Source organism: Babylonia areolata, chromosome 26, assembly GCF_041734735.1.
Source record: "Babylonia areolata isolate BAREFJ2019XMU chromosome 26, ASM4173473v1, whole genome shotgun sequence".
NCBI lineage: Eukaryota > Metazoa > Mollusca > Gastropoda > Neogastropoda > Buccinidae > Babylonia > Babylonia areolata.
In genome coordinates this window covers 8,030,675-8,055,759 of record NC_134901.1, presented here as the reverse complement: position 1 = coordinate 8,055,759, position 25,085 = coordinate 8,030,675, and the positions used below count along the sequence as shown (strand labels likewise).

The following is a 25,085-nucleotide window of genomic DNA, read 5'->3' as shown; positions in this document are numbered from 1 at the left end:
ATTGGGTGAAGTAATCAACAGATGCACACTTCCATGCAAAGTAATTGTAAATAACACATTCATGGAAAATAATGATCACTGGTTTTTCTTTTGAGGGGATTATCTCCACTTAATTTTCTCTTGAAATTTACCACTTGGATTTGAGGGCAGATCATTTGGAAAATTAAACATATAGAATAATAGAAAAAAAAGTTTTACCATTACCTAATCCCAAGTTGTGATCGATGTAACACAATTTTCAAAACAATATGGTTTAAAGGGTGTAAACAGCTTATTGGTGGAGAGTCAGGTTGCATGGTTTTGTGTCTGTTGTTTTCCTTTCACAGTTTAGGTCTTTTCAGTAGCATTGTTTGCTGAAGTGTGTGTGGGTACCTAGGGTTCAGTTCCACTTTCCTTCTTTTGGGGCAAGCTGTTTGTTTTTGTTTACTTGTTTAGATAGTAACTTGATGGGAAATTTTGATAGTGTTCTTCGTTCCTGCATTTGTGCTTCAGTCTGAGTTGTTCACCTCTTGTGATGTTTTATGTGCTGACCATTTTTGCCCATGGAGGTGTGGTAGATATGATTTTTTTTTTTTTTTTTTTTTTCTTCTTTTTTTAATATTTTATTTATTTATTTATTTATTTTTTAGTCTCCTGCACTTTTTGTTTCAAGGTTTTTCCTTTTTGGTATCGATACCTTTCCACCTGATAAGTTATCAACAGCGGGTTCCACTTTACCAGTATTGTAGAATGTGCAGAGTGTGAACATTGTATTACTTTTTTTTATCACAACTAATTTCCCTATGAAATTTGGGCTGCTCTCTTTTTGGGCACTCTTTTTTTTTTGTATGTTTTTGCCACAAGTGGATTTTTTCTACTAAAGTGGATTTTTCTACAGAATTCTGCCAAGGACAACCCTTTCGTTGCCATGTGTTCTGTTATGTGTACTAAGTGCATGCTGCACACACAACCTGGTCATTATCTCATCTGAATGACCCGCATCCAGACCACCACCCATGGTCTAGAGGAGACAGAGAAAAAGTCCATAAAAGTGTGGGATTCAAACCAGTGCACTTACATGTTCTCACTGCCTAGGTGGACACATTGTCACTAGACGACCACTCACAATAAACATTCTTGCTTGAATGATTTGACATGTTTAAAAAGGAAAACCAACACTTCTTTAGCACATATTCTTTGTGAAAAGGGTATTTTTCAGGTGTCGGTTTGTTGCTTAATGGTGTTGGACCTCCAGTAGGTACAAAATTGGCTTCCAGCATTTGATTTCTTTTTCATTCCTCTTTTTCTCCAGCACAGAATATAATTTTACTAAACTCAGTTGTGCCATCTGTCTCTGGGGTGGAAGAGTCGTTGCACTTGCTGGATTTTCCAGCATAAACCAACCAGGAAAATAAGGCTTTGGATATGGCAGCTTGATCAGGCACTCCAAACACAGAGAAACACCATGGTTGTCTGCACAGAACCCTTTTGTTATATGGCTTAACTGAACTTTAGTCTGCATGAATTAGTCATGGATCTTGGAATAGCATTGTGTCATTAGGAGGGGTCATGAAAACACCATTATCGTGCAGTGAACCTCACTTCAAGTTGCTCCCAGTTTGGTTTATTTATTTATTCATTTATTAATTGTTGTTTTTTTGTTGTTGTTGTTTTTTTAACCATCTGGTTTTGCTGTATGGTTTTAAAGTAAAAATTGAGATTTTTGGAAGCATGATGAAATTAGTTTGCCAGATTGATTGGTGAAATGGGAATCAAAATTAAGTATGTTTGAAAATGATGGTGGAAGAGTTGAGTATTTTGTACTTTGATCAGAGCAGGGTTTTGTCAAGTCCACCATCTGGAGGAAATGAATTGTCTTTCAAGATGGTATTTGGGTAACAAGAAACTTTGAACAGTTTGTAGGGGAAGGAAGATATCAAATGGACAGCAAGCAGATTTTTTTTTTTCATTGATAAGATTGTTTTGGAAACAAAAAAAGACTTTTATATAAATTCAGAAATTCAGTGAGCATACATTTGACAAACTGCTTATAGTTGCTCAAGTTCTCATGTTTACCCTATAACCCTCCCTATTTTTTTGTTTTAATAAAAATAATGTGTGGCCTGGCTGAAAAGAAATGCAAAATTAGAAACTGAAAACTCAGTGATGCCTAACTCCTCCTGTTTCTCTTGCTCTCTGCACACTTTATCTGACATTAACACAGTAGCAAAGCATTCAGTTTCAATGATTTGTGTGATTGATGAATGTGTGGTTCATGTGTATATTCACATGTGATGCCTACATGGATGGAATTGATGATGATGTGTATGCAGTACATGTTCCGTGGTTCACCGTGTGTTTTGTATGGGTGGTATATGACGAAGATTTAGGGGTGGAAAAAAAAGCAGAGAAACCAGATTGAAAAGGCTTTGCATAATTGGTCAGGTTTGATGTTAGAGAGCACATGCTTGCCCTCACATACCCTGCTTTGTTTGAAAGTGACAGATTAAGTTATTAGCATTTGTCATACTCAGGGAAGTTCAGAAGATTGTTGTACTCACACTGAACACTCAGCTGCACTTTTGTTAGATTTTTCGGCTTACTTTAATCTTTAGATACAACGTGATTCTGTGTGTAAAAAATTTATTGATTTTACAGTGGGAAATGATTTTCTTAAAAGCGGATCGCACTCATTTGAAAGAATAGATTTTAAGGCACAGTGAGGCTATTGTGTTTTGCACAGGGTGTAAAGATGCTGCACTGTCTACATTCACCCAAGTGATCGCTTGTTAGTGAAAGTAGCATTGCAGTGTCTTTTATACATACTCACATTTAGCTCATGCACCGATGTCGTCAACTTCTGTAATGTGCTCACTTTAGGAGTCATAGAGAAGACACATTTCTGATATGTCTGGAGTATATATTCATCAGTTTTTACAACTGAAAAGGTCATGATAAAGACAGGGAAAGTTCTCAGCTTTATGGATCATAAAACAATGCAGTGCTGGTCAGTGTGGGCTGGTTGAGATGGAATTGTTTTGTTTCCAACACATGTGTGTGTGTGTGCTGTTGTTGTTTTTTTGTTGTTGTTGTTGTACAGATGCTTGTTTCTGATGGTGAGCAAAAACTTCAAACATGATTTGGATCAATATATATGTAAACACCATTAATAACCCCCACCCCCTCTCTGCTACTCCTCATTTTCGTCTTTTGCAGTTATTCAGCAGGAATCACATCAGACGTGTCATGAAGGCTTTGTCTCTTTAGTCATAAGATAATCACAGTTATCATCATTTGGGAATGGAGAACTGTACTATTTGGTATTTGTGATGTACATTTCATCTTTTTCTTTTTTGCCTTCATTCCAGAATGAAGGGTTGAAAATGACATTCCACAAAAGAGGCCGTGGTCGTGGCCGAGGGGGCTCATCACGATACGATATGGACGCAGAGAAAGGTGAGCAGTGCTGGGAGAGTTCAACACAGGCACCTGTCAGGATGTTTCTGTTGGCAGTGTCTTCGCTGTTTGCAGCACGTCACATGTCACATGCATACGTTGTCACTCACATGTCAGTATGGACCAAATGTTGGGTAAAGCTGCATTGTGAACACTCAAGAATTGTATTGATGTTGCTGCCTTTTGTGGTGTGCAGTAACAGCATCAGCAGCTGAACAGGATCTCCTGAATTTTTCACCGACCATTTTCTTTTCCACTTCTTTTGGGAATTTTGATGTTTTCAGTTAAACAGAGCGCAAACATGAACTCATGTTGTTACTGGAATATTGTTGAAGAAGATTTTGAAAAGAATTCAGAAAGCAAACAGCAGTAGTTAAATTCATGGCCGAACTTGCCACTGTCTGTAAAATACTTTCTGGAAAACCTTAAAGAAGTGTGATCTACAACATATATACATTCATTTACTAAGCTGCAAAGTGTGTTTAAAATGATAAATACATCTTTAGGTCATGAAAAGGATTCTGTTCCATGATGCATTACAAGACCGCCGTGATGGGGAATTTCTGAACGAAGATGTATTGACTGTTTCTGTGTTTTGTGCAGCGGCGCGGGTGCAGCAGTTGCTGAACCAGAGCGCTCAAGGTGTTGGGTCCAGTGACAATGACAGCCAGTCAGAGCCTATCAACCCCCCCACCCTGCACTCTGCTTCCTCACACCAGTCCACCTCTGTAAGACTTTTGCTGTCATTATTTGTGTGTGTGTGTGATTCAAGAGCACCAAAAATTCTCTTCTGAAATGACTAGTTTTTCTGCAAGACACATTTTCTTTTTGTATATATATGTTCACATTTTCTGCATGTATATGTAGGTATTGGCAACCTGCACTCTATGCATGACTAAATGTGGAGGCCGCAGACCTTCATAAGAATACAGGTCGTCCATAGTTTTCACAGTTGAAGCCCCCAGACTGCTGTGCTGCAAACAGAATATTCCGACTACTAACCCCATGATTTTGTCTCATGAGGTGTTTTTACCCACTTGTGGAACTCTTGGAATTAACAAACAGATGTTGCAGATACCAAAAATGTCTTTGCTTGTACAGAAAAATGACAAAGAGACAGCTCAAGTCTCATTTGGTGTCAAATACTGTACCTGTTTTATCATCCCTGTTGAATAACGATGACGGTCATGATGTCGATGATGGTGTTAGCAAAGACATCAGTGGTGATCACACTAACTGACGCATAGGTTTTTTTCTCCATGAGACATCTTTTCAACGCACTAACCTCATTTTCAGCACTGGAATTAAAGTGAACAACAAAACTGGCAGTGTGTGTAACACTCATACTGAAGTATACACAAAGAATAGGCCCTGATCTTTCCTGACAGATGTTGGGAATTACACCAAAAAAAACTAACTACATAAATGCGACAGGAGAAGATGTCACAATGTTGTACCCGTTGTACCCTCAAGTAGGGAGTGTAAGCCCATGATTTCTAGCAATCCCATATTTCTCTCACTTCAGGTGGTGGAGGGTGTCTTTACGGTGAACAAATGAATATATGGTGTCATCTGACAGCTGTCAGTAAAGTGCAAACTGTTCTCTTGGAGGAGAATTGTTAGGAGCTGAGAAAGCTGTTCCTTGGAAGGTGGCCTGCCAGTGACGGAGACAGCGTCTTTCAGTGCCTGTTCAGCTACAGCTTACATCAGTGTCACTTGAAGCAGAGTGAGGAAGATGTCAAGAATTCTTCCATCCTTAGTTTGAGTGTTGGTGGTGTTAATCTGTGGCCCAGAGAGGAGCCCTCATTCCAGTTTCCCTCACCTGCTGTCCATGCTTAGTTCCAGTTTTACTTCGGAAAAGACAGGAATCTGTGTGAGGTACTTTCTCTGCTAAATTGTCAGATGATTCATGTCGTTCATGGTTATTTCCTAAAAGCGAACCCTGTCCTTACACAACAAAGGTGTGGCAGGAAACGGTAGATCCTGAGCCTGTTGTGAATAATGTTCAGCAGAAAACTTCATTAAAAGGGAGGGGAAAAGGCTGATGAGACAGGAGGGGGAAATCGGCTGATTAGACATTCTTGTTAGAGTGTTTTTCAGTTTCTTCTGCTAAACGCTGTTTAGATGCTGATTTTTTTTTTTTTTTTTTTTTTAAGAGAAGAAAAAACCTGTGTGGCAGTCTGCAGGTGGTTTGTACATTTGTACAGGTGGCAAGTTCTCCTATGAGAGACAGTCCAATGTCAGATGAACAACTTCAGCATTCTTCAGTGGTGAGTGCTGCTTTTTTGATCTTGCACCCTTTTGAATTCCCACCTTTTGGTGCATCATTAAATGAGTAACTGCTAACATCATGGAAAAGGTCTGGACATTGGATTGGGTGATGAACTATTCTTTTTGGTTTATTGCAGAACCTTTACTCAGGGATGAAAAGTGAACATCTCGGTCTCTTTTATACAGATGTTTCCTGTTCCATCACTTGTTTTTAACTGTGGTGTTGCGTGACACGATTTTCCATGCTGAAGAGGTATTTGCCATTCACACTGTTGCAGGGGGAACAAGGATATGGGTTTGTGGAACATCCAGCAAGAAGAGGACGCAAACGCAAAGCAGAAAAGCTGGCTGACCAGTTGATGGCAGAGGCTTTGGCAAAGAGAGAACAGGCACGCTTGCTGGCCAATCTGGACCCTGGTAAGGAGTCGCAGCTTCATTTTCTTCCTTTGTGTGTGTGCGTGTGTGCTTTTTTTCTTCCTAAATTAAAAAAAGAAAAAAGACCCATCTATCTCATTCAGCAAGACCAAGGTCTGTCAAGCAAATAGGACTGCATGTGCTGTGTGTGTGTGACACTCAGGGTGGAGTTAGTTGACCAGCTAAGGGTCAGCACCTTCAGTGAAAGACTGTGGAAAGACCAGGGAAGATGACAAGCGCTTGTCCTGTTTCAGATGCCAGAGTGCCCGTGATCAACCTTGAAGATGGCAGCATCCTGTCTGGGGAGGAGGCCCCAAGGAAACACCAGTTGGAGAAGTTTCTGCGAGAACACCCGGGCTACATGGTATGTGGGCAGGCTGCAGGCTTCATGCCTCGCATGACTCCAGCAGAGGAGCCGACACTACCTCCTCCCATGGCAGACCTGCAGGCGGTGGTGAGTGGAATTCAGGGCTTCCTTGTTCACTCGTTTCTTGTCAGAACATCATAGCACCACATCAGGTTTCCCTGCTGTCATGGGTACATGTTATGTCAGTGCATTTAGTTGTCATCATGAATGCTTTTCCACAGTGGTCCAGTCAATGCAGTACATCCCTGTGATTTTAATAGCTTGAAATCATATGCATCCTTATCTCAGAATAGCTGCACTTGCTTGCTTCTTTTAGTCATATCTATAAGCAGAAAACCGTTCTTTGCTTGTTTTTACAGATAGGTACCAAAAACATGATTTGTAAATGAAGTAGATACAACTAACATATCACTACGGATCAAAAACATTTGTAAATGAAGTAGATACTACTAACGCATCAATACAGATGTCCTTGATATGTAATATTGACTTCTAGGCATTATGTTGCAACAGTTTTCATGTATCTCCTTTTCTCTTCCTCTCTGCTTTCTTTTTCCAGTCACTTGCTTGAGGAGTGTGTATCAGTTGTGGCATTGCTATTCATTTGTATTTGATGAATTTTGTCTTTGGAATGCTATTGCAGCAGTGACTTGTGTTGTTGTCAGATTTTTTGTGAACATTTTAATGATCATTTTTAAATAGCTTGTGTGTGGAAAGTGAATTGGCAGGCAGTGTGTATTTTCTGAAACAAGAATGTACTTCACACCATATAGCATAAGTCTGGATTTTATCACTATTATCACAGTTCTGTATCCTTTTAAGCTGCTTTGCTTGCAGATTTTTTTGTTTCTGTTTTTGTTTTGAAAACCCATGCTATGCTGTGGCTTGCAGTTCTAACCGTTACCTGCAATTGTTTGTATGTTGAGGAAATAATTTAAGAGAGAGAGTGTGTGTTTGTGTGTGTACATATATGTGCACATGCTTGCGTGGCTGTATGTGTATTTGCTTTGTGTTAACAGGATTAATCTTTCAGGTTGTACACAAGTTTGTGTAGAGGATTTACCATAATTTATATAAGCAAGATTTATGAGGATCTGAATGTGTATGAAATGTATATCAAATTTTATAGGAACAGGATCAGCTGTGAATCAGAAAAGATCTGAGGAATCTGGGCTATTTTGATATTGACATGCCATGAAACGATATGAGTGAGTGTGGGATAAGTATTTCCCATCATTTACAGCAAACCTTGATGAAAGTAATACAGGGGTGCCACACTTTCTGAAGCTTGAACATGAAGTGAAAAGGGTGTTTTTAATCCGTGGGCCATTTAATGATGTTGCTGTTTGTCACCACCACTGCATTGCCCTTCCCCAACCAACCATCCCACATTTGCTTTGTTCACACTGTGTGTGTGCACAGGGTCCTTTAATGAGGCGTTGATTAAAAGATGGCTGATTTCATGGGTGCAACTGTTTGTCTAAACACAGAAAATTCATTTTTAGATTTACATGAAAAACGGAGCATCCATTTTCTGGGGTGTGTGGGGAAGGCCGACGGGCCATTCTATATTATTTGCAGATGACCTGTATTTAGAAAAAAAGTGAAATGAAAACGCTGATGTGCCATTCTATACTGTTTTGTATTGACCTGTCAGAAATGAAAATGGGAGTACTTTTTCGAAAGTCTTGTAGACTCGGTAGTGAAGAGGTTTTGAGAGGAATGTGACGTGTAATAATGCCAACATCGTAGTCACAGGTTTCTTTATGGTGGCTAGAAGTCAAGTTGACAGTTGTCAAAATGCCAATCATAACAGAGAGGATCCATACATGGCTTGTGTTGATATTGCTGTGAAAAGCAGGTCACACGCACACGCACACGCACACACACACAAAAGCTAGTGTTGAGGGGGCTTGCTCCTCCCAATTCCCTCCACCACCACCCAGCCCCGGCCCTCCATGCCCTAACAGGGCTCTGCCCATGTACAATCTGGACCCCAACTTTTAAGTTTTTTTCTGCCAGTGCACCCATGTTATTCTAATCTTGGGTCACTCTTCCACACTATTTCTCTTGCTGCTCTTATCCTTCTCTAGGTTTTTTGTATGTGTGTGTGCATTTTCAAGGGTTCATGATTTTATAATGTATTTGTTTGACTGTCTCCTATGTTATGTGTCCCTCTCCTCTCTTTTTCCCTTTGTGTGTGTGTGTGTGTGTGCTTCTGTGTGCATTGGCTCTGTTGCAGTTCTGATGGTAGGAAGTTGGTTGTTATGTACTTAATGTGATCAGTGTTCAAAACCCCATTTCAGCATGGCGTTGTGTCCTTAGCAAAGGCACATCAATCTGGTTTCCCTCTTTCCACCCAGGTGTAAATGGGTGCCAGACTTTGGTTTGGGAAGATGTGTCAGAATGAGGACATTGGGCCCAGCCTTTTGATGACAAGTCCTTACTCAGTCGTTGTGAAGTAAAGTTGTGGGACTTTTTTTTTTTTTAACTGGTCTATTGCCTGATAATGTGCACAATAGTATCTATTCACTTCTACATTTTCATGCATTTTCTATCCTCCTCCCAACCCCCTTTCTCAACAGCCCTACCTTTGTCCCGTTCACAGATGAAAAATTAGTGTTAAAATGGAAGGTTTTATATGTTTAGATTTGCTGGTTGGTGGTATTAAAATGATGGTGTTTCTATGTTTTGTTTATGCTCTCTTTCTCTCTCTCTCACACACACACACACACACACACACACACACACACACACACACCACATATATTGGAGTAAACATTCTCCCTCTTGATCGCTCTTTTTTTCTCTTTCATACCACAGAGGGAGGGGAACATGGGTGAAATAGAAATTTAGAGGTCTGAACTGAAATATCCGGGTAATGAAATAAAGGGGAAATAGAGGTCTACATGGCAGTGCATTAGAAAACCAGTTTTGTCTCTACTGGTTAATTTTCATGCCCCCAGAATCTGCCTGATGTTCAGTTGTTTTTGTAAATAGCAGTGGCACCCCTTGAAATACAGACTTATGCTTTTATATGCGTGCTATACTTTGAAATATTTTACTTCGTACAGAACTGAAAATACTGACAGGTTTTTAATGTTTTTCCTATTATAGACTGTTATAAGATTATATATTTTGAGAAATTGTTTCAGCATTGTTTAGTCATGAGAAAGTTGAAAAAGAACTTGTTTATCTTAGCCCGTAATAATAACTGGTAGCTCTAACAGTTGACTGAAAAGAAAAGAAAACCTTGCAATGCATCGTCAGTCTGCCAGCCCTGTCTTTATAAAGATGCAACCCCAGGTGACAAGTATATGCTCCTTGTGCATGATGCTGCCTCAGTCTCTAGTTGTTGTTAATGCGGATATCAACTAGAAAGCCTTTATTACAGTTGTGGTAATCAAGGTGCTTATGTTGGACAATGTGCACATGATTGCATGTATTTTTACCTTTTTTCTCTTTTCTTTTTTTATTTAATTACATTAACAGCTTTTCAGGTTCAAGTTTGTGTAAAGGAGTTACTGATATGTGTACCTAGGTCACGGAAGACATCAACAGCTGACAGTGATGCTTTTGTTTGTGTGTGTGTTGTTGTTTTTTTATGTGGTTTTTTTTTTCTCTCTCTCTCATTTTGTCCTTTCCCTGCACTGTTTTGTTCACTTGAACAGTGTCCCTGTTGCTGTCGTGGTGATGTTGTGGTGGTCAGTGGCTTGTGTTGCTATGGTGTTTTTGCCTTGTGACGCATTGCAGGCCCCAGTGAAAGAGCGCCGTAAGCCTGGACGGAAGCCCAAGTTAGACCCCACCACGTTGTACTCGCAGAACCTGACTGGCGAGGAAAATGTCTCGGTGGTAGAGAGGGGGTCAGGCAGAAAGGTGAGATAGGATGTGTGATCAGTAGGATGGGGTGGATGGGGCTGGGTTGTCCTATGGTTGGGTAGAGGGGTGGTAATGATGGGAGAGGAAGGCAGTTCGGGTATTGAAACGAATGCACAATGCAGCCTTCTCTGTGAAATGGGATACTCTGTGTTGAACAACACCTTATTTTCAGCGAATGATAAACAGGGTTAGGAAGCAAATATTGTTTTAACTCACTCCGGACGAATAGTTTTCTCCCTTGCCTTTCTCTGCAAACAACCCATTTGTTAGGGTTAGGAAAAAGAATCACCAAAAATACAAAACACAAAGTAACTGAATGAAACTCCCTGTACTTGACCCACTGACCCCTCTTCTAACGTCGTCTGTACGCCCACCCCACTCCCTCTCTTCACAGCCCTCAGAAGTTGATTCACTGTCAGTACCTTTTTACCGGTAGCTTTCTTCACTGCAGATACTTTATTCAGCGTCTTCATCATCCTCGTCGATGTCAAAACCTTCAGTTTGAAGCATTTCAATCACTTCAGCAGCAGCAGTTGTGATCTAGTTTGCCACAAAATTTTCCACTTGTATCGCCTGCGATGCCATTTTCAGTATGTATGCATATTAGCTGTCATGTGGGGTACCAAAGGTCAGTGGCTGGCCAACAAGTGTATAGTCACAGAAATCTCACAAAGAAAGTTTCCCTTCGCCCCTTGACACATTCGCAATGCCTGGTGTAGCTGTGATTTTTATGCTACCCCATGAGGAAAACGTGGACAAATTTTTAATTGTCAAAACCGCTATAGCATTCCGTCATCCGGAACGCTACCTTACGTCAGTAACACTATAGCGTTCCATCGTCAGGAGTGAGTTAAAGCAGGGGTGTTTGAGCATCAGATTTGCCATATTCAGTGATGGAAACACAGTAGCAGTGGGATTCATTCTGCTCTTTTTATTATCATCTGTTTGACCTTGCACAAGTTGTTCAGCTTCATAAAAGCATAGAGATCAGAAGAGATTTTATGTATTGATATGATATACATTTGATGAAAGTACAAAATAACTTCATTTTTTTAAATGGGTTTTGGTGTTAAAAGTTCAAAGTGAATTTACATGGCTGTGGGATGGTCTCCTTGGCAAAAATCACCAGGACTAAGAATTAAAAAGAAAGAAACAGTTGTGCAGTGGAGATTTTGGACAAAGGTTACTTTGAATTAGTGGCATTATGGAGTTTTCTTACTTAGTTGAAGAGGTCCACAGGGCAGTAGATATAGTGTGATGCTGGACAGGTGGTGGTGTTAGAGAACTTTTTCTCCAGGGAGAGGTTGATGATAGTATACGTGTGAACTTGGTTTGTAGTAATGGAAGAAGGTATTTCTGCATTGTTGTTTTGTAATTTTTTTGTCTTGTCTGTGTGTGGTGTTTTGTTGCTGGTTTTTTGTGTTTTTTTTTTTGTTGTTGTTTTTTACTCCCCTTTGATCATTCTTGTTATTTTTGTATAAACCAGTGGCATGCTTGTGGCTGATATGTGCTTTGATCAACATGTCCTTGTCCATTCCCCCATGTCAGTTCAGATTTGACTTTGATCAGCAGATGTTTTCAGGCTTGCTTTGATTTTGGCTTGGTTGTGGGCAGGAGGTACATAGAAAATGGAGTGCTATAGAAATATTGCACTAACCTTTAGATCATTTGATTCTTTTGCTTGCTTGTGGCAGGCTGCTGCCAGCTAAAATAGTGGGTTGTATGGCATTGCAGTATAATGGGCAACAAGCATTGTGGAATTTGACAGTTTTGTTTTGATTTGTAGATGTAGAGTGTATGCAACACTGCAGATAGTAGAGTAGAAATGTTTGCAAGAACATCATAGTGTGCCTTTCATAACTGCAATCACTCTAACAAACCTTTTATCAGTGAATCATGTATGTCTGCATATCGTGCATGATTGAGGTTTGAAATGATTGTACCATGGTACAAATACTGTTTTGTGCCTTTGACACATTCCACTGCGGTCAGTGAATGGTCATGTACCACTTTTTTAACTCTGGATTTTAAATGGCAAACACACATAGCTGTATACATGTACAGGTAAACATGGAATTTAACAAATAGGTCCCTGTCCTGATTATTTATTTTACATGCATTTTGATTTTTAACATCAAAATTGTGTTTAATTGTGCTGTATTTGTCTTCATGCAAATGATTATCTCTGTTATTTTAGCATTCAGAAGTTTTGAACCTTCACTCATCAGGAAAGGAATCACACAATGGGTAGATAAGAGTAAAAGTAGCTGTCTGAATCTCACAGCAAGTTCAGCAAACATCTGAACATACTAATTGTAGCACCAACTTTAGTGAGATTGGGTCTTTGTTTTAATTCAGGATCTGAAAAGAGAAAAACAAATCACCTTTTAAATTAATAGAATCAGCATTCATGAAAGTGGAGTGGTGGCATACTGGAATGTGCTACCTGGAGAGCAAGAGGATCAGGTTTGAGCCATGCATGAGGGTTATATTTTTTTCTCTTTTCCCACCCTCTCCACTTGACCTGGAGTGGTCATCTTGGTACTAGTCATTTAGATGAAACAGTATACTGAGGTCCTCTTGGCAGCGTGAAATTAATGCATGTAAAAACATTTTAAGAGATCTGATCTTGGCATATTTTTATGATTAAAAAGATAAGTGATGGACCAATAACAAATACATGCACACTTAAAAATCATAAGAAGTGATTATGTTGGAATGCGGCATCAAGCTGTCTTTGGGGAAATGTGATGTGACTAGAAAGTGTCATTACCGTAAATGAAATTTTTGTACATATCATTCTATTTTATTTTGTAGATTGGTGGTGGCAAAATGTTCAAAGGATTAACATAGGGATCAGTCTTAATGTTCTTGTGATAAACTTCTACATCTACAGCTTCCTTATTTGTTACATATAAATTTATATGGAAATAACAGTAAGCAGTAGGTTGCACCATGTACATGTACATAAGGTCTATTATACCCAGTCTAAATTACCTTCAAAAGGCACTAGCCAGTGTTTTTTTTCTCACAAATCCTTGCTGCCCAACATTTATTACCCCCGTTAGTCACATCAGTGAGTAAGTGAAGGGTTAGACCTGCACATTGTCAGGTGACATGAACATAATCCATCACAATCATTGCTTTTTTTTTGCTTTTTTTACATAATTTTTTTATGACAGGAACATGAAATCTGTTCATGCAGATGTCAGACTTCATATATTGTAAGACACAAGACTTTCCGTCTGTTAGACAACTTTCCTGTCTTTGTAGGTGACTATATTAATATATAATTGCTCATTTTTATCTCCTTCGTGTATACAGGCATGCATATTCCAAATATGCAAAGGCCCCACTGTAAAAGACTTTAATGAATATTGGACAGTTCAAATTCAGTAACATTGGTTGTGCTATCCTTGTATCAGTTGAAGCTGAACAGAATAGATATGGTAACTTTTTGGCCTATGACTGTTGCACATGCATTACACTCAAGACTTTATTTCACACCGGCCACATACACACTCATCAGATCAATCAAAAGGAAAACAAAATAGTGTTGTCTGCATTGGATGTTGTGGGGTGTTAACATTTTCAAGTCAGGGCAACAGCCGCCTTTCCAAAAGCCTGAAATACATGAATGAGTGAGTTTGTGAGAAATTGAAGTCAAAAACAAAAGGAGTTGTCAATTGTGATCAAAAGGATTGTCAAGTATCAAGCATTTATCATTTTATGTTGGTACTGATAAGCAGTTCATAGTATTTCAGACAGTGGTAGTGTGCTTACAGGTACATTTGATCAGCTGCATGACTTATAGGCCCGAAATTGTGTGAAAATCTCTGCTGTAAATTCTAGTTTATGAATTCCATGCACATATATTGTACGATAGTCACTTGTGTCTGACTACAACCATCAGAACAGCAGAAGAGGCAGCTGTTGTCCCAACCATCTGGGCTAGAATGTGATTGTAGTGGAGAGTGTCTTGCCTAAGTTGCATCCCCACTGTCTCGGCCAAGAGGGTTTTAGGACAGTTGGTGTTGGGATGGTTCCCAAGGTAAACTAGCCCCCCTGCAGCACTAAGAGCCTTTGCTCTTTTGCCTGCTAATCTGAGAGTCATAGTCCCTCACAAAAGACTAAGCTGTAAATGATTTCCCATTGCAATGGAGAAACCATCGAGAATACAAGTCTCACTTTGCTGTTGGCCCAACTGTAAACTTGCGTCAGTTTGTGATATAAGCTAAATGTTTGGCATAGATATTGCACAAGAACAGCTGCATATTCCACATGATGTAATTATTTATACCACAATAACCTCTCTAAATGATGTCAGCAGATAAAAATTTCTCGGACACCGCAGTTTCTTTTTCAGTCATATGGCCACATACATGTGACACTTCACCCTTAGAATTACCACTCTTCCCCCCCTTTTTTTTATCTTCATGATCCAAGCAAGCGTGGAACATAATCTCAGATTGGAGAACTTAAGTTTTCCCCAATTATTTGTTATCATTACAAAAATTAAAAATCTGTCTTTGTAAGTTTTTCTTTGACTGAAACAAGAGAGAGAAAAACAAAATCGCATGCACTAAATACTAACAATTACAAATTGTCAAACAGTCAAGATGTGCTCAGAATCGATAAAACAATAAATGTGAAAAAAGAAAAGAAAAAAGATTAGAACAAACTCAAACAAAAACATGGCAGGAGTTACTGCCATAAGGTAGAAATCTCTCCAATGCAGTTAATTTCTTTCCTTGAGACAGAACAGTTCTGAGACTGTGTTTGCTAACATCCATCCAATAAAATTTAAAAGCAAAAAACAAAGAGCATGTCAAACATCAACTGAAATCAGGGAATCAAATTTGTCAATACCAATAACTCAGTTCCTTACTATCTCTAGTTGTAGAACTGTTGACACCCCCTACTCCGATCCCCTTTCCTCTCGTATGGCACATGTGGTTTTTATCATTAAAGTGTTTTCTGATTGTGTCAGTGAAAAATCATAATTTACTCTAAGTTCTGTACAGAATGCAGTCTTATGATTTTGGCATTTGTCCATGCTGATTATATCTGAAAAGAATTTTACTGGAATAAATGTTGTTCTTTTTTATTTGAGCTGCCTAGTCATTGTATGATTACACAAACCAGAAAGACTAGTTTAGAAAAAATTGGCACCTGATATTGTGTCATGTATTATGCCATGATGTAAGAATGGTGGAGTGTGTAAACAGACCCCATCAGAAAAGCACAATGTTGCACAAAGGAACCTATGAATAATGAGTCTTGTCTTGGCTGTGTCAGATTACAGGGGCTAAGGCGCCACCTCTCAAACACCTGAAGGAATGGCTGGAGCAGAATCCTACCTTCGATGTGGAACCCAAGTGGGGAGACCTTTTGCGTGCCAAGGTTAGTAAGCCAAGCCAGTGTTATACATAGGTAGGTGTGAAAGAGTGCACTGGACAGGTGAGGTGGAGAGAGTAACAGGAGTACTTGCATAAACCCCTTCTTCTTCCCCTTCTCATTTAAAATGGTCAACAGTCAGTTGAAATCTTGTGTGTGTGTCTCTTTTTCCCAGCAGTGGCTGTTTAACTGATGCATTCTTCTTGGGTGGTTTGGTACAGCTGATGTGTGACAGAATGCTATAACAGAGTGCTGATGCAGGATTTTGTTTCACTTCTTCCTTTCTGTTTGACAGGGGTCGTTACCATCCAGTCTGGATTCCCGCTTGCTGAAGCCGTCTGGTCGTGGACGCAAACCTCGCAACGCTGGCTTGATGCATTCCAACATGTCAGGATCCCCTGCTGACTTCCCCCTGCACATGGGCATGGCGGGAATGGCTGGTTTCCCCGCTGCTGCTGCAGCAGGCATGATGAGCGGGGCCTTTCCCAAGCTGCCCCTGGGCATGCCGTTCGCCAACCTGGGAGGGCTGGGGATGGCCAACCCCATGCTGGGCTTAGCAGCGGCGGCTGCCGCTGGTTTCCCCATGGCTGGCTTCCCCATGCCTGGTGTGGTGGGCAAGGATGGAGAGGACGGCAAGGAGGGAGGCAGCAAGGACAAGAACTCCACCTCTGAGTCCCCCAGCACGTCCACTCCTTCCTCCTCTGCCTCCCCCCACCCGTCCTTCCCCGGCTTCTTCTTGAACCCCATGGCCTTCAACCCCATGCTGGCTGGTCAGCTGGCCAACTTCCCCATGGCCAACTTCCCAGGCCTGGCCCACATGGCTGCTCTGAATGGCCTGCCCGATGGCAGCCCTGCCAAGGAGGAGCTCCTGGCTGCTGCTGCTGCTGCTGCCACCCCCAGGAAAGAGAAGACTGCAGACAAAGCCCACTCCTCTTCCAAGCCTGACAAGGGCCATGACCTGACCAAGATTGTGGAGAAGATCAAGGACAGCAAGGACGTCAGAATGGGAGGGGCGTCCACCTCGTCCCCCCACCCCTCAGCCAGCAGAGCTCAGAACCTGACTGTGAAAGCTGGCAAGGATGCTGCCCCCATCACCCCCAGCCCCGCCCACAGCCGAGCCTCCAGACCTTCCTCTGCCCTCTCCTCCTCCACCTCCTCCTCCCAGGACCAGGCCACAGACCTGTCCATCAGGGCCAAGCCCTGCCCCCCTACCACCCCACCTACACCCCCAGGAAAGCCCAACAAAAATAAAATCCATAAATCCTTCTCCCTCAACAAAATTGTGGACACACTGAAAGAGAAAATAGAGGAGAAGAGCAAAAAGAAAGAGGGCGACTGTGGACCTGTTGAAAAGAAGGACACTGGTGCGGATAAATCCACCTCTAATGACACCACCCCTGTTGCTCCCACAGAGGAGGAACAGCCAGAGAATCTTAGTCAAAGTAATACACAGGTGAAAGTAGACTCTGGTCCATCAGACAATCCCCAAGAGGCTGCACCCCAGGCCAGTGACCCCAACACAGATTCAGACAAAACAGAGACTGATAAGCCAGCCACAGAAGTTGAGAGCACAGAGCAGACTGTGGAAGAGAAAGTGGCCCCAGTGGAAGACGCTCAAGACAGTGCAGTGGAAGAAGCCTCCTGAGTGTTGAGCTGAAAGGAAACGTCGTCATACCTCAGTATTGTGAGCCACTGTCTGTCTCGGCACTGCTTGATGGCTGTGCCAGCCCAGGGGTTTTTCTGCTGTCTGCTGCTCTGAGGGCACTAACAGCAAGTGCTGTGTGGGGTCATCACAGTCCAAGCAGCTTCTCTCCACATACAACACACACAGACAGTGCTGGATACCTGAAAGCCTGAGGGCATTGACTCCAGCCTCATTCCATGGGCCATTTTGGGCTTGCTTTTTTTTTTTTCTTTTGTGTATGATTGGATTTTTCCCACACTTGCCCAGTCTGAAAGCTGGCTGGACCACAATGTCACTTCCCCCCCCCCCCCCATGTGACCTTGATTGAAACAAATCAGGATTCTGATTACACTGTAGAGAGAAAATTGTGCCAGTAGAGTTTGGAATACATATCAGGCGCCAATTTGTGCAAGTTCTTCTGAGTGATGGGGTGTTTGTGATGAGTTTAATATGATAGGCTGAGCAGTGTGGTGTTTTATTGTGTGTTTTAAGAAGAAAAAAACGTGTGCGGTTGGTTTGTCAGTTGTTTTCTCATTCAAAGAAATCAAATAAATGTTTTATAGATAGTTCTTCCTCTCATTCTTCTTTACTGTCTTTCCTCCTTGCATTTTTGATTATGTATCGCAGTCACATCAGCATCCCTTTATTCCTTTTAGGAAAAATATTTCAGAAATGTGAATCATGACTTTCTTTGATTGGATGGCGAGGTTAGCAGAAGTGTCTGTATTGAGCAGATGGATTCAGTATGGGCTTTAGCAGCTATACAGTACACATGAACAGACAGAAATACATTAATGTTACTGGTTACTTAACATTATTGGTCAAGCTCTGCCTGAATCTGTAAGTGGTTATAAATCAAAATTTGTGTGCTTGTAGTTAAAACATCTGTCAAAAGATATGTCCGAACACTGTTTTATGAGTTGTGAATTACTTTGTTCTTTCGGGATTCTGTGTGGAAAAAGCTTTCTTGCCAGTATAATTATGATTATTCTTTTTGTTTACTTTGTGTGTGGGTTTGTGCTATTTTCTGTTTTTGGTGTCCCTGAATTTGTAAGATCTTCACAGGTTATGTGCATATGTGTGCAGAAGGGTTTTATTGGGCTATAATGTGCTGATACACTTGTGTGAAGGATGATCAGTCAGATTTGTGTTCAGAATAGATACGCATGCATGCTTTGGTGTGATGTAACATCGTTTGGGAATTAAAAAAGTTCCTATGTTGGTGTATTGTGTGTACTGTTGGTGCTGTCAGTAATTAGTGTAATGGGTGTATGTGGACCAACATTGTGATATTGTCAGTTGATCAGTCAATTTGGACTCCGCCATTATGTGTTTAACTGGCAGTATCATGTAATGCTTACTTTACAAAAAACAAAAGTGTGTCAGTTGATAGTCATTTTGGTATTTCTGACCATCTTCAGTGATGAACTGTGTCAAAGGAAGCAGTCTCAGTAGCAAGGTGGGTGGATGATAGACGAAAGCAAGCTGTGTGTGTGTGTACAAGTGACCCAGTGACTTGAGTTGCTTCAGCCAATACCTCAATTATGCGTCACTGCTGGCCCACATCGTGTGATGACAACTATGCACAAAAATCAGCTTGGCCAACTTAGGGCTTGATAAGCAGAACATTTGAATCAAGAGTGTGTTATTATTTTTATACCTGTACAAGAGTGTGCTGTTAATGAGTGCAAAGTGTATGTGAAACCCATGTGCAAACAGCGTCTGCTGTTCAGCTTCTATCAGGTTTCTCATGTTTTAGTTCATAGTTGACGGGAGGGATTGGGGTTCATCTGCCAAACTTGTGTCACTGTTGGGTTTATTTCCTGGCTCATGTTGCATCGTGTTTTGTGTGTGCTGTTCCCTCTGACTCCTTTCTGCTGTTTGGACTGTGAGGTAACTGTTTGTTGTGAGAACTGAAACACAAGTTGATGGCCATGTGGACATTACAGTAGTAGAGAAAAAATCCAGTTGTCTGTCAGTTGTTACTGCTGATCACAAGTACTCCTCTAGATCTCTGTTTTGTGTCAGGAGTAGAAGGAAAGGGAAAAGAAGCAGTTTCATACTTTTAGCCCAATCTCCCAATCGAACCATATAATTATGTGACCTGGTTGAAGACAAAATTTGACAAAAAACAAGAACGCCAGAGAATCGACACACAGACAGAAAATACGAAAAAAAACTTAGCCGTATGAAGAGCACAGGAACAAGAGTCATAATGGCTGCCGGAAAAAGAGGGCGCTAGGCAGCGGGACAAAGGGGAGGTTACCTACTTCCGGGAGGTTATCGGCCGTAGTACTTTCGTTTTCTCCGCATAGGCAGATAGTAGTTTGCACAGGACAGGAATGTCAGACCCCTGCCGGAGTTTGCACTAGTTGGGTCACGGTAAGTATGTTATTTAAACGTAATTTTAGATAGAAAATTTCCTATTTCAGAAATATTGTGGCAACATCAATGCACAATTTAAATGGAAAGTACTTTCAAAGTTTCAAAACCAGCGACCTTTTCAGACACAGCTAAACTGATCAAGCCTCTTGTGGCATACAGAACAAAACTTTGGTTTGGTGTTTATATATATCATGTTAAACTGGTACAAACTGACTTCAGAGTAAGACCTGCAGAGTGTGTGACATTTTCCAGGCCTATGAGGAGTCTCATCATAGGCAGACAGCATGATAGAAGCAAGGTATTGTGTGTATTCAGACTTTTCTCTTACTTCACAGACCCTGGAGGGACCTTCAAATTATCTATTGTCAGACATTTGCTGCTCTTAGTTTTCTGTGCAAGACTTGTCGTTCTTTGTATGACTGGATATGGATAATATATGTCCAGTTGTGTATATGTCAGAATGCTTGTATGTTTATACATTGTTAATATCCTGTTTGTATCTGAGTGATGTGAAAGATGAAAAGTTATGTGTATAGACAGTTACAAGAACATGCATATATGCTATACTATATATATATTATTTATACCACATTATTGAACAGGATCTCAGGGCAAAACTGGATACTATGTGGCATGGATAATCATTATATGATACTAATTTAATCATTCTTTTGATCAAGTCACATTCAATCAAACGTGCCATCAGCAAGCTTTCTGACAACTAGGAGTATTATTTTCAAGATCGTTCCTGTGCATCATTGCTGTGTGCCAATGATAAAAGTATTTGTTTTCGTTTTGTTTTGTTTTTCTTTGTCTTGTTTTGAAGGAACAGACCACAAGGGAAGAATATAGGAGGGGGTTGGGGCAAGACTTCATGATTAAACAATATTCTGTAATATGTTACCTTTCTAGGTTTTATTTTTGTGAATTATTGTATAAAAATGTAAAATGTTGTCAGTGCTTAGTCATACTGGAGTGATGGCCTAGAGGTAACAGTCCGCCGAGGAAGTGAGAGAATCTGAGTGCGCTGGTTTGAATCACGGCTTAGCCACCGATATTTTCTCCCCCTCCACTAGACCTTGAGTGGTGTTCTGTACACTAGTCATTCGGATGAGATGATAAACCAAGGTCCTGTGTGCAGCATGCACTTAGCACAAAAACAAATAAAAACTGCACGCTGGGGGGGAAAAAAAGGGTGGCGCTGTTGTGTAGCGACGCGCTCTCCCTGGGGAGAGCAGCCCGAATTTCACACAGAGAAATCTGTTGTGATAAAAAAGAAATACAAATACATTTCAGTGGGCAGTCATTATACTTGAAGGTTGATTCTGGGACTTGTTTGTGGAAATGAATGGTTTAACTGTGCTAGATGTATGAACTAATGTAGATTCATAGGTAGTATGCAGGGAGCAGATTTTATTATACTCTTTCAATCTTTTTTTGAATTTTTTTTTTTTATGAATAAAAGCAATTGGGACTATATGATTTTATATGAATTTTGTTTTAAGTTCAGTAATAAGTCTTAAGAAATTTTTTATCTGCAGGGCAGGTGTAGTTGATTCCCCTCCCCCCCGAGGGCAGTTCTGATTGTGCAGAAATATTTTTGAGCAGCAGGTAATGAGATTGATTGGAAAAATAATGAAGTGTACATGCTGTTTGTTCACTAAGTCAGTTTAGACAGTGATACTTTTCTTTGTATGTAATACTGCTAATTAAAAGGAACACCAGTCTTCATACATACTCAAGTTACTGAAGTTAGCGTCTGATTTCTAAATGTATTGTGGAACCTTGTGATGCACTTTCAGTGTAAAGTGTTTTACTGTGTTAACTGGGGGGTTTTTGTTTGTTTTTTTGGTTTGTTTTTTTTCTCGTCTGTAGTTGTTTGATACCTTGATATTATTGGTTTGACCTTTGCTGGTGTTAAGTCAGACTGAACTTTCTTTCTCTGTATGATTTTGTTCTATAATTTTAGTTATTTTTAACAGTGATACAGTTTGTAATGCAGTTGCATGTGTAAGTGTATTTGCACATTATATGTTACGCTTTATTCTCACGAGGTGAACACAGTTCAGAGAATGGTCTGCAAGATGATGATTGAAAGATAAAATATTTACGAAAGTGGGTGGGACATGATAGATTGATAAATGGAACATTCCTGTCTATGATTTTCACTTTTTATCATCTTCCCATCACGAGATTTCAACAAGAAAAGGAGGCACATGTGCCTTTATGTCAGGTAATGCTATCAATTCATCCAGGATAATGTTTATCCAAATGTTTAATTAGAAAAATGAAAAAATAACTAAAAAATGCTTAAAGACTTGCATTGCATTACCATCTGTTCATGTAAATGAGATGTCAGCATCCATGTTCACCACCAAATAATACTGTTAGCTTCTCTTTTTTCTTTTTTTCATTCATTGGAATAGATTGTTTTTATTTTCTCCCTGAAGTGATTGTAAAAATATGAAGAATACAAGTTATCTGGGTAAAGTGAAAATCAGGCTCAGTTCAGAGTGACATGGCAGACACGCTTGTTTTCTGCTGTTAAGTGTTGAAGGCAGGGAACGTTGTGTGTGATCGTTAATTGTTTCAGAAACAAGTGACAGTCTGTTTTCTTTGTTCATTGGCTTCGCTGATATTATCTCCCTCCTGGAGTTGTATTATGCAAAAACATTGTGGGCAATAAAAATGTGTCACTTGTTCAGTGAATAGCTTTAGTCCAATTGTTGTGACTATTTATACTGATTGAAGTGTATATGGGCCAGTCTGTAATGTAATAAACAGTTTAGACTGGTTGCACAGATGCTCCAATAACAGGGATTATTTTGTATGTAACTGTTAGTTGGTTTGTTTATTAGTGCATTGGATAGGAAATTTAATTGGTCATTTGATAGTTTGCCATTTCTGTTAGCACCTTATACACAAACTCATTGTGGGTGCAACACAGGGAAAACCAAATTCTGCAGTAATATTACATTTGTTGATGGGGAAAAAAATAGAAGACATTGACATATCTCCATATTTAGGTCAACAGGTCAACATTAGATTATCCAGTATACTAACTAAAATCTTGACTGCTCATTAGTCGTTTAGTGTGTTTGTTGTTTTTCTTCTTTGTTTTAAATATGAGTGTTAATCATTATATGTGATGAATGTTAAACAGAAATCTTGTTCAGACCAACCATGCAGCAGATGCTGCATTTGACAAGTATTAATGGACACTAACAAGCTCTGCAGATAACTGTATCAGAAACAGCATGCTACAAGTGTAACAGGTGACTAACAGAAACAAAACGCTACATGTACTACACATAATTGTCAGAAACAAAACGCGGCACTTTAACACCAAGGTAGGTACACTCATGCATAAGGGGAGGGAATGTCAATTGTGTACATAATGGAAAGGTGGGAGACATTTTTTAAATGTTTACTGTGTGTTGTAGACTTTTGGAAAGTAGGCTTGTTGTCAGTCTTTCCCTTCCCTTCTTCTGTTACTGGTCTGTTTCAAAAATAAGAATTATTGCAGGTTGTTGTTTTTTTTTGTTTTTTTTTCCCCTGTTGTTTGTTTATAAATGACTCCTGACTCGGTGTGTGTGATAGGTTATTGTTGTGTTTGTGACTGGTCGTCAGGCAGGTATCACTGTTCCTGCTGTTTGGAGAACGTGTCTGTGTGACTGTTTGAAATACTTATGTTGCTAGGTGTGTGGCTGTTTGATTTGCTAAATGTGTGTGTGAGCTAGTGGCTGGTTTTAGTAAAGCCTGTGTTGTCGAGTTTGTGTGACTGGTGGTCCTGCTCGTTCATGTTGTGCCGGAGTGTGTGGGCAAATAACATGTCAAATGTTTCTGGTGGAGGGGATGTGGGGGTGCAAGTGTGATCAGTTATGTCTGTGCGTGTCACACAGGTTATGTATTTTTAACATGTCACACAGGTTATGTATTTTTAACTGTCACGTTGTATTGAACCTGTTTGCTTTGCCATGGATGTTTATATACATGTTTGAAAGAAACTGCTACAATTTCCAGATATCTGAAACCACTCATCAGTCATTAGTATCATTGTATGTATCTACCCTTTTATTTTGCATGGGGGAGGGGGGTGGGGGTGGAGATGTGGTTGTGGACATTGAACTTTGAAAAGAAATGAGAGTGCATATAAGGTGAACATTTCTTTCAGGATAACACATTTGAAAGAGGCATTAGCAGTGCTTTGACATCTGGAAATTGTTCCATGTTTTCTTTCCTTATTCCATAATTATAACAACTCAGGGGCGCATGAATCACTTGTTCGTTGATGTCAATTTTATAAATGTATAAATAATTTGTAATTCATTCAGTGTGTTGGCCTCCAATTTAGAAACATATTTCAGCGTGACCTTGTGTTCTTTTTCTTTCTGTGCATTGTTGGCCATGGGGAGGGTGGGGGGTAGGCAGTGAGAGGGACAACACTAATGTGCAGATTCATCTTGGTATCCTAATCATGAACTTGAACCCCATCTTGTTTCTCATTGGGAAATGAATGAATCATCAGACTGATGAGCTCATTGTCCGCTGTAATCATGATCCGTCGTTTGATTAACAGGGAGCTATTTTGACATCAGTTTTTCTTTTCATTTTATGATGGGTGGATGTATTTAATTTTGATTTACATGCTGCTGCTTCATCATTTTCTTAATTTATTCATTTTAACAGTTGTCTGAAGTGGTGTTTGTATTGTATTTATTGCAGGTTCCTTTACACATGTGTGCATGTATGTATAAATAGAGTTGTCTTTTTTTTTTTTTTTAAATATGAATTAAAACTTGTCATAGATCATTTGTTTTGGTGACATTGTGTACATTTTTTTAAGTGAAGAGAGAAAACAAATAATTGAGTGAATGAGAGAAAGCGTCTGTGCATGGATGAAGGTAATTGGTGATGAAAAAAAAAGGGGGGACAAAACTTGAAATTAGAGACAGTAGCTTAATATTTTAGCTGCTGTCTGTCTTGCAAGAATCAATCTTTACTGTTTTTTGAATTAGTGACAAGAAAATAACACATTTTGTCACATGAACTATTTGGGTAGAGTCTGTTGCATAGGGTTCATTAGGAGTTAGTCGAGTGCCATAACGGCTTGCAATATCTTTTGGTCAGAAGAGATTATTTGTTTCTGTCTCAGAGCCTGCACACACACACACACACACACACAGGCACAAATGAGATCCAGCCACAGGAAAATGACATCACATATGAACACATACCAGATTAAATGCATAC

General features: G+C 40.0%; 1 protein-coding gene across 2 annotated transcripts in view; it reads left to right on the top strand.

Moving 5' to 3' along the window:
- The window catches only part of LOC143300748 (chromodomain-helicase-DNA-binding protein 7-like), an 80,455-nt gene extending 55,817 nt beyond the window's left edge, over positions 1–24,638 (top strand). For both annotated transcript variants that reach the window (XM_076614653.1, XM_076614654.1), the window contains 8 exons: positions 3,348–3,435; positions 4,039–4,163; positions 5,643–5,705; positions 5,985–6,123; positions 6,375–6,574; positions 10,241–10,363; positions 15,665–15,769; positions 16,059–24,638. In XM_076614653.1, the coding sequence (XP_076470768.1) occupies positions 3,348–3,435; positions 4,039–4,163; positions 5,643–5,705; positions 5,985–6,123; positions 6,375–6,574; positions 10,241–10,363; positions 15,665–15,769; positions 16,059–17,408 (2,193 nt within the window). In that variant the 3' untranslated portion in view covers positions 17,409–24,638. The remainder of the gene's footprint in view (positions 1–3,347; positions 3,436–4,038; positions 4,164–5,642; positions 5,706–5,984; positions 6,124–6,374; positions 6,575–10,240; positions 10,364–15,664; positions 15,770–16,058) is intronic.
- Positions 24,639–25,085: the final 447 nt, after the last annotated feature.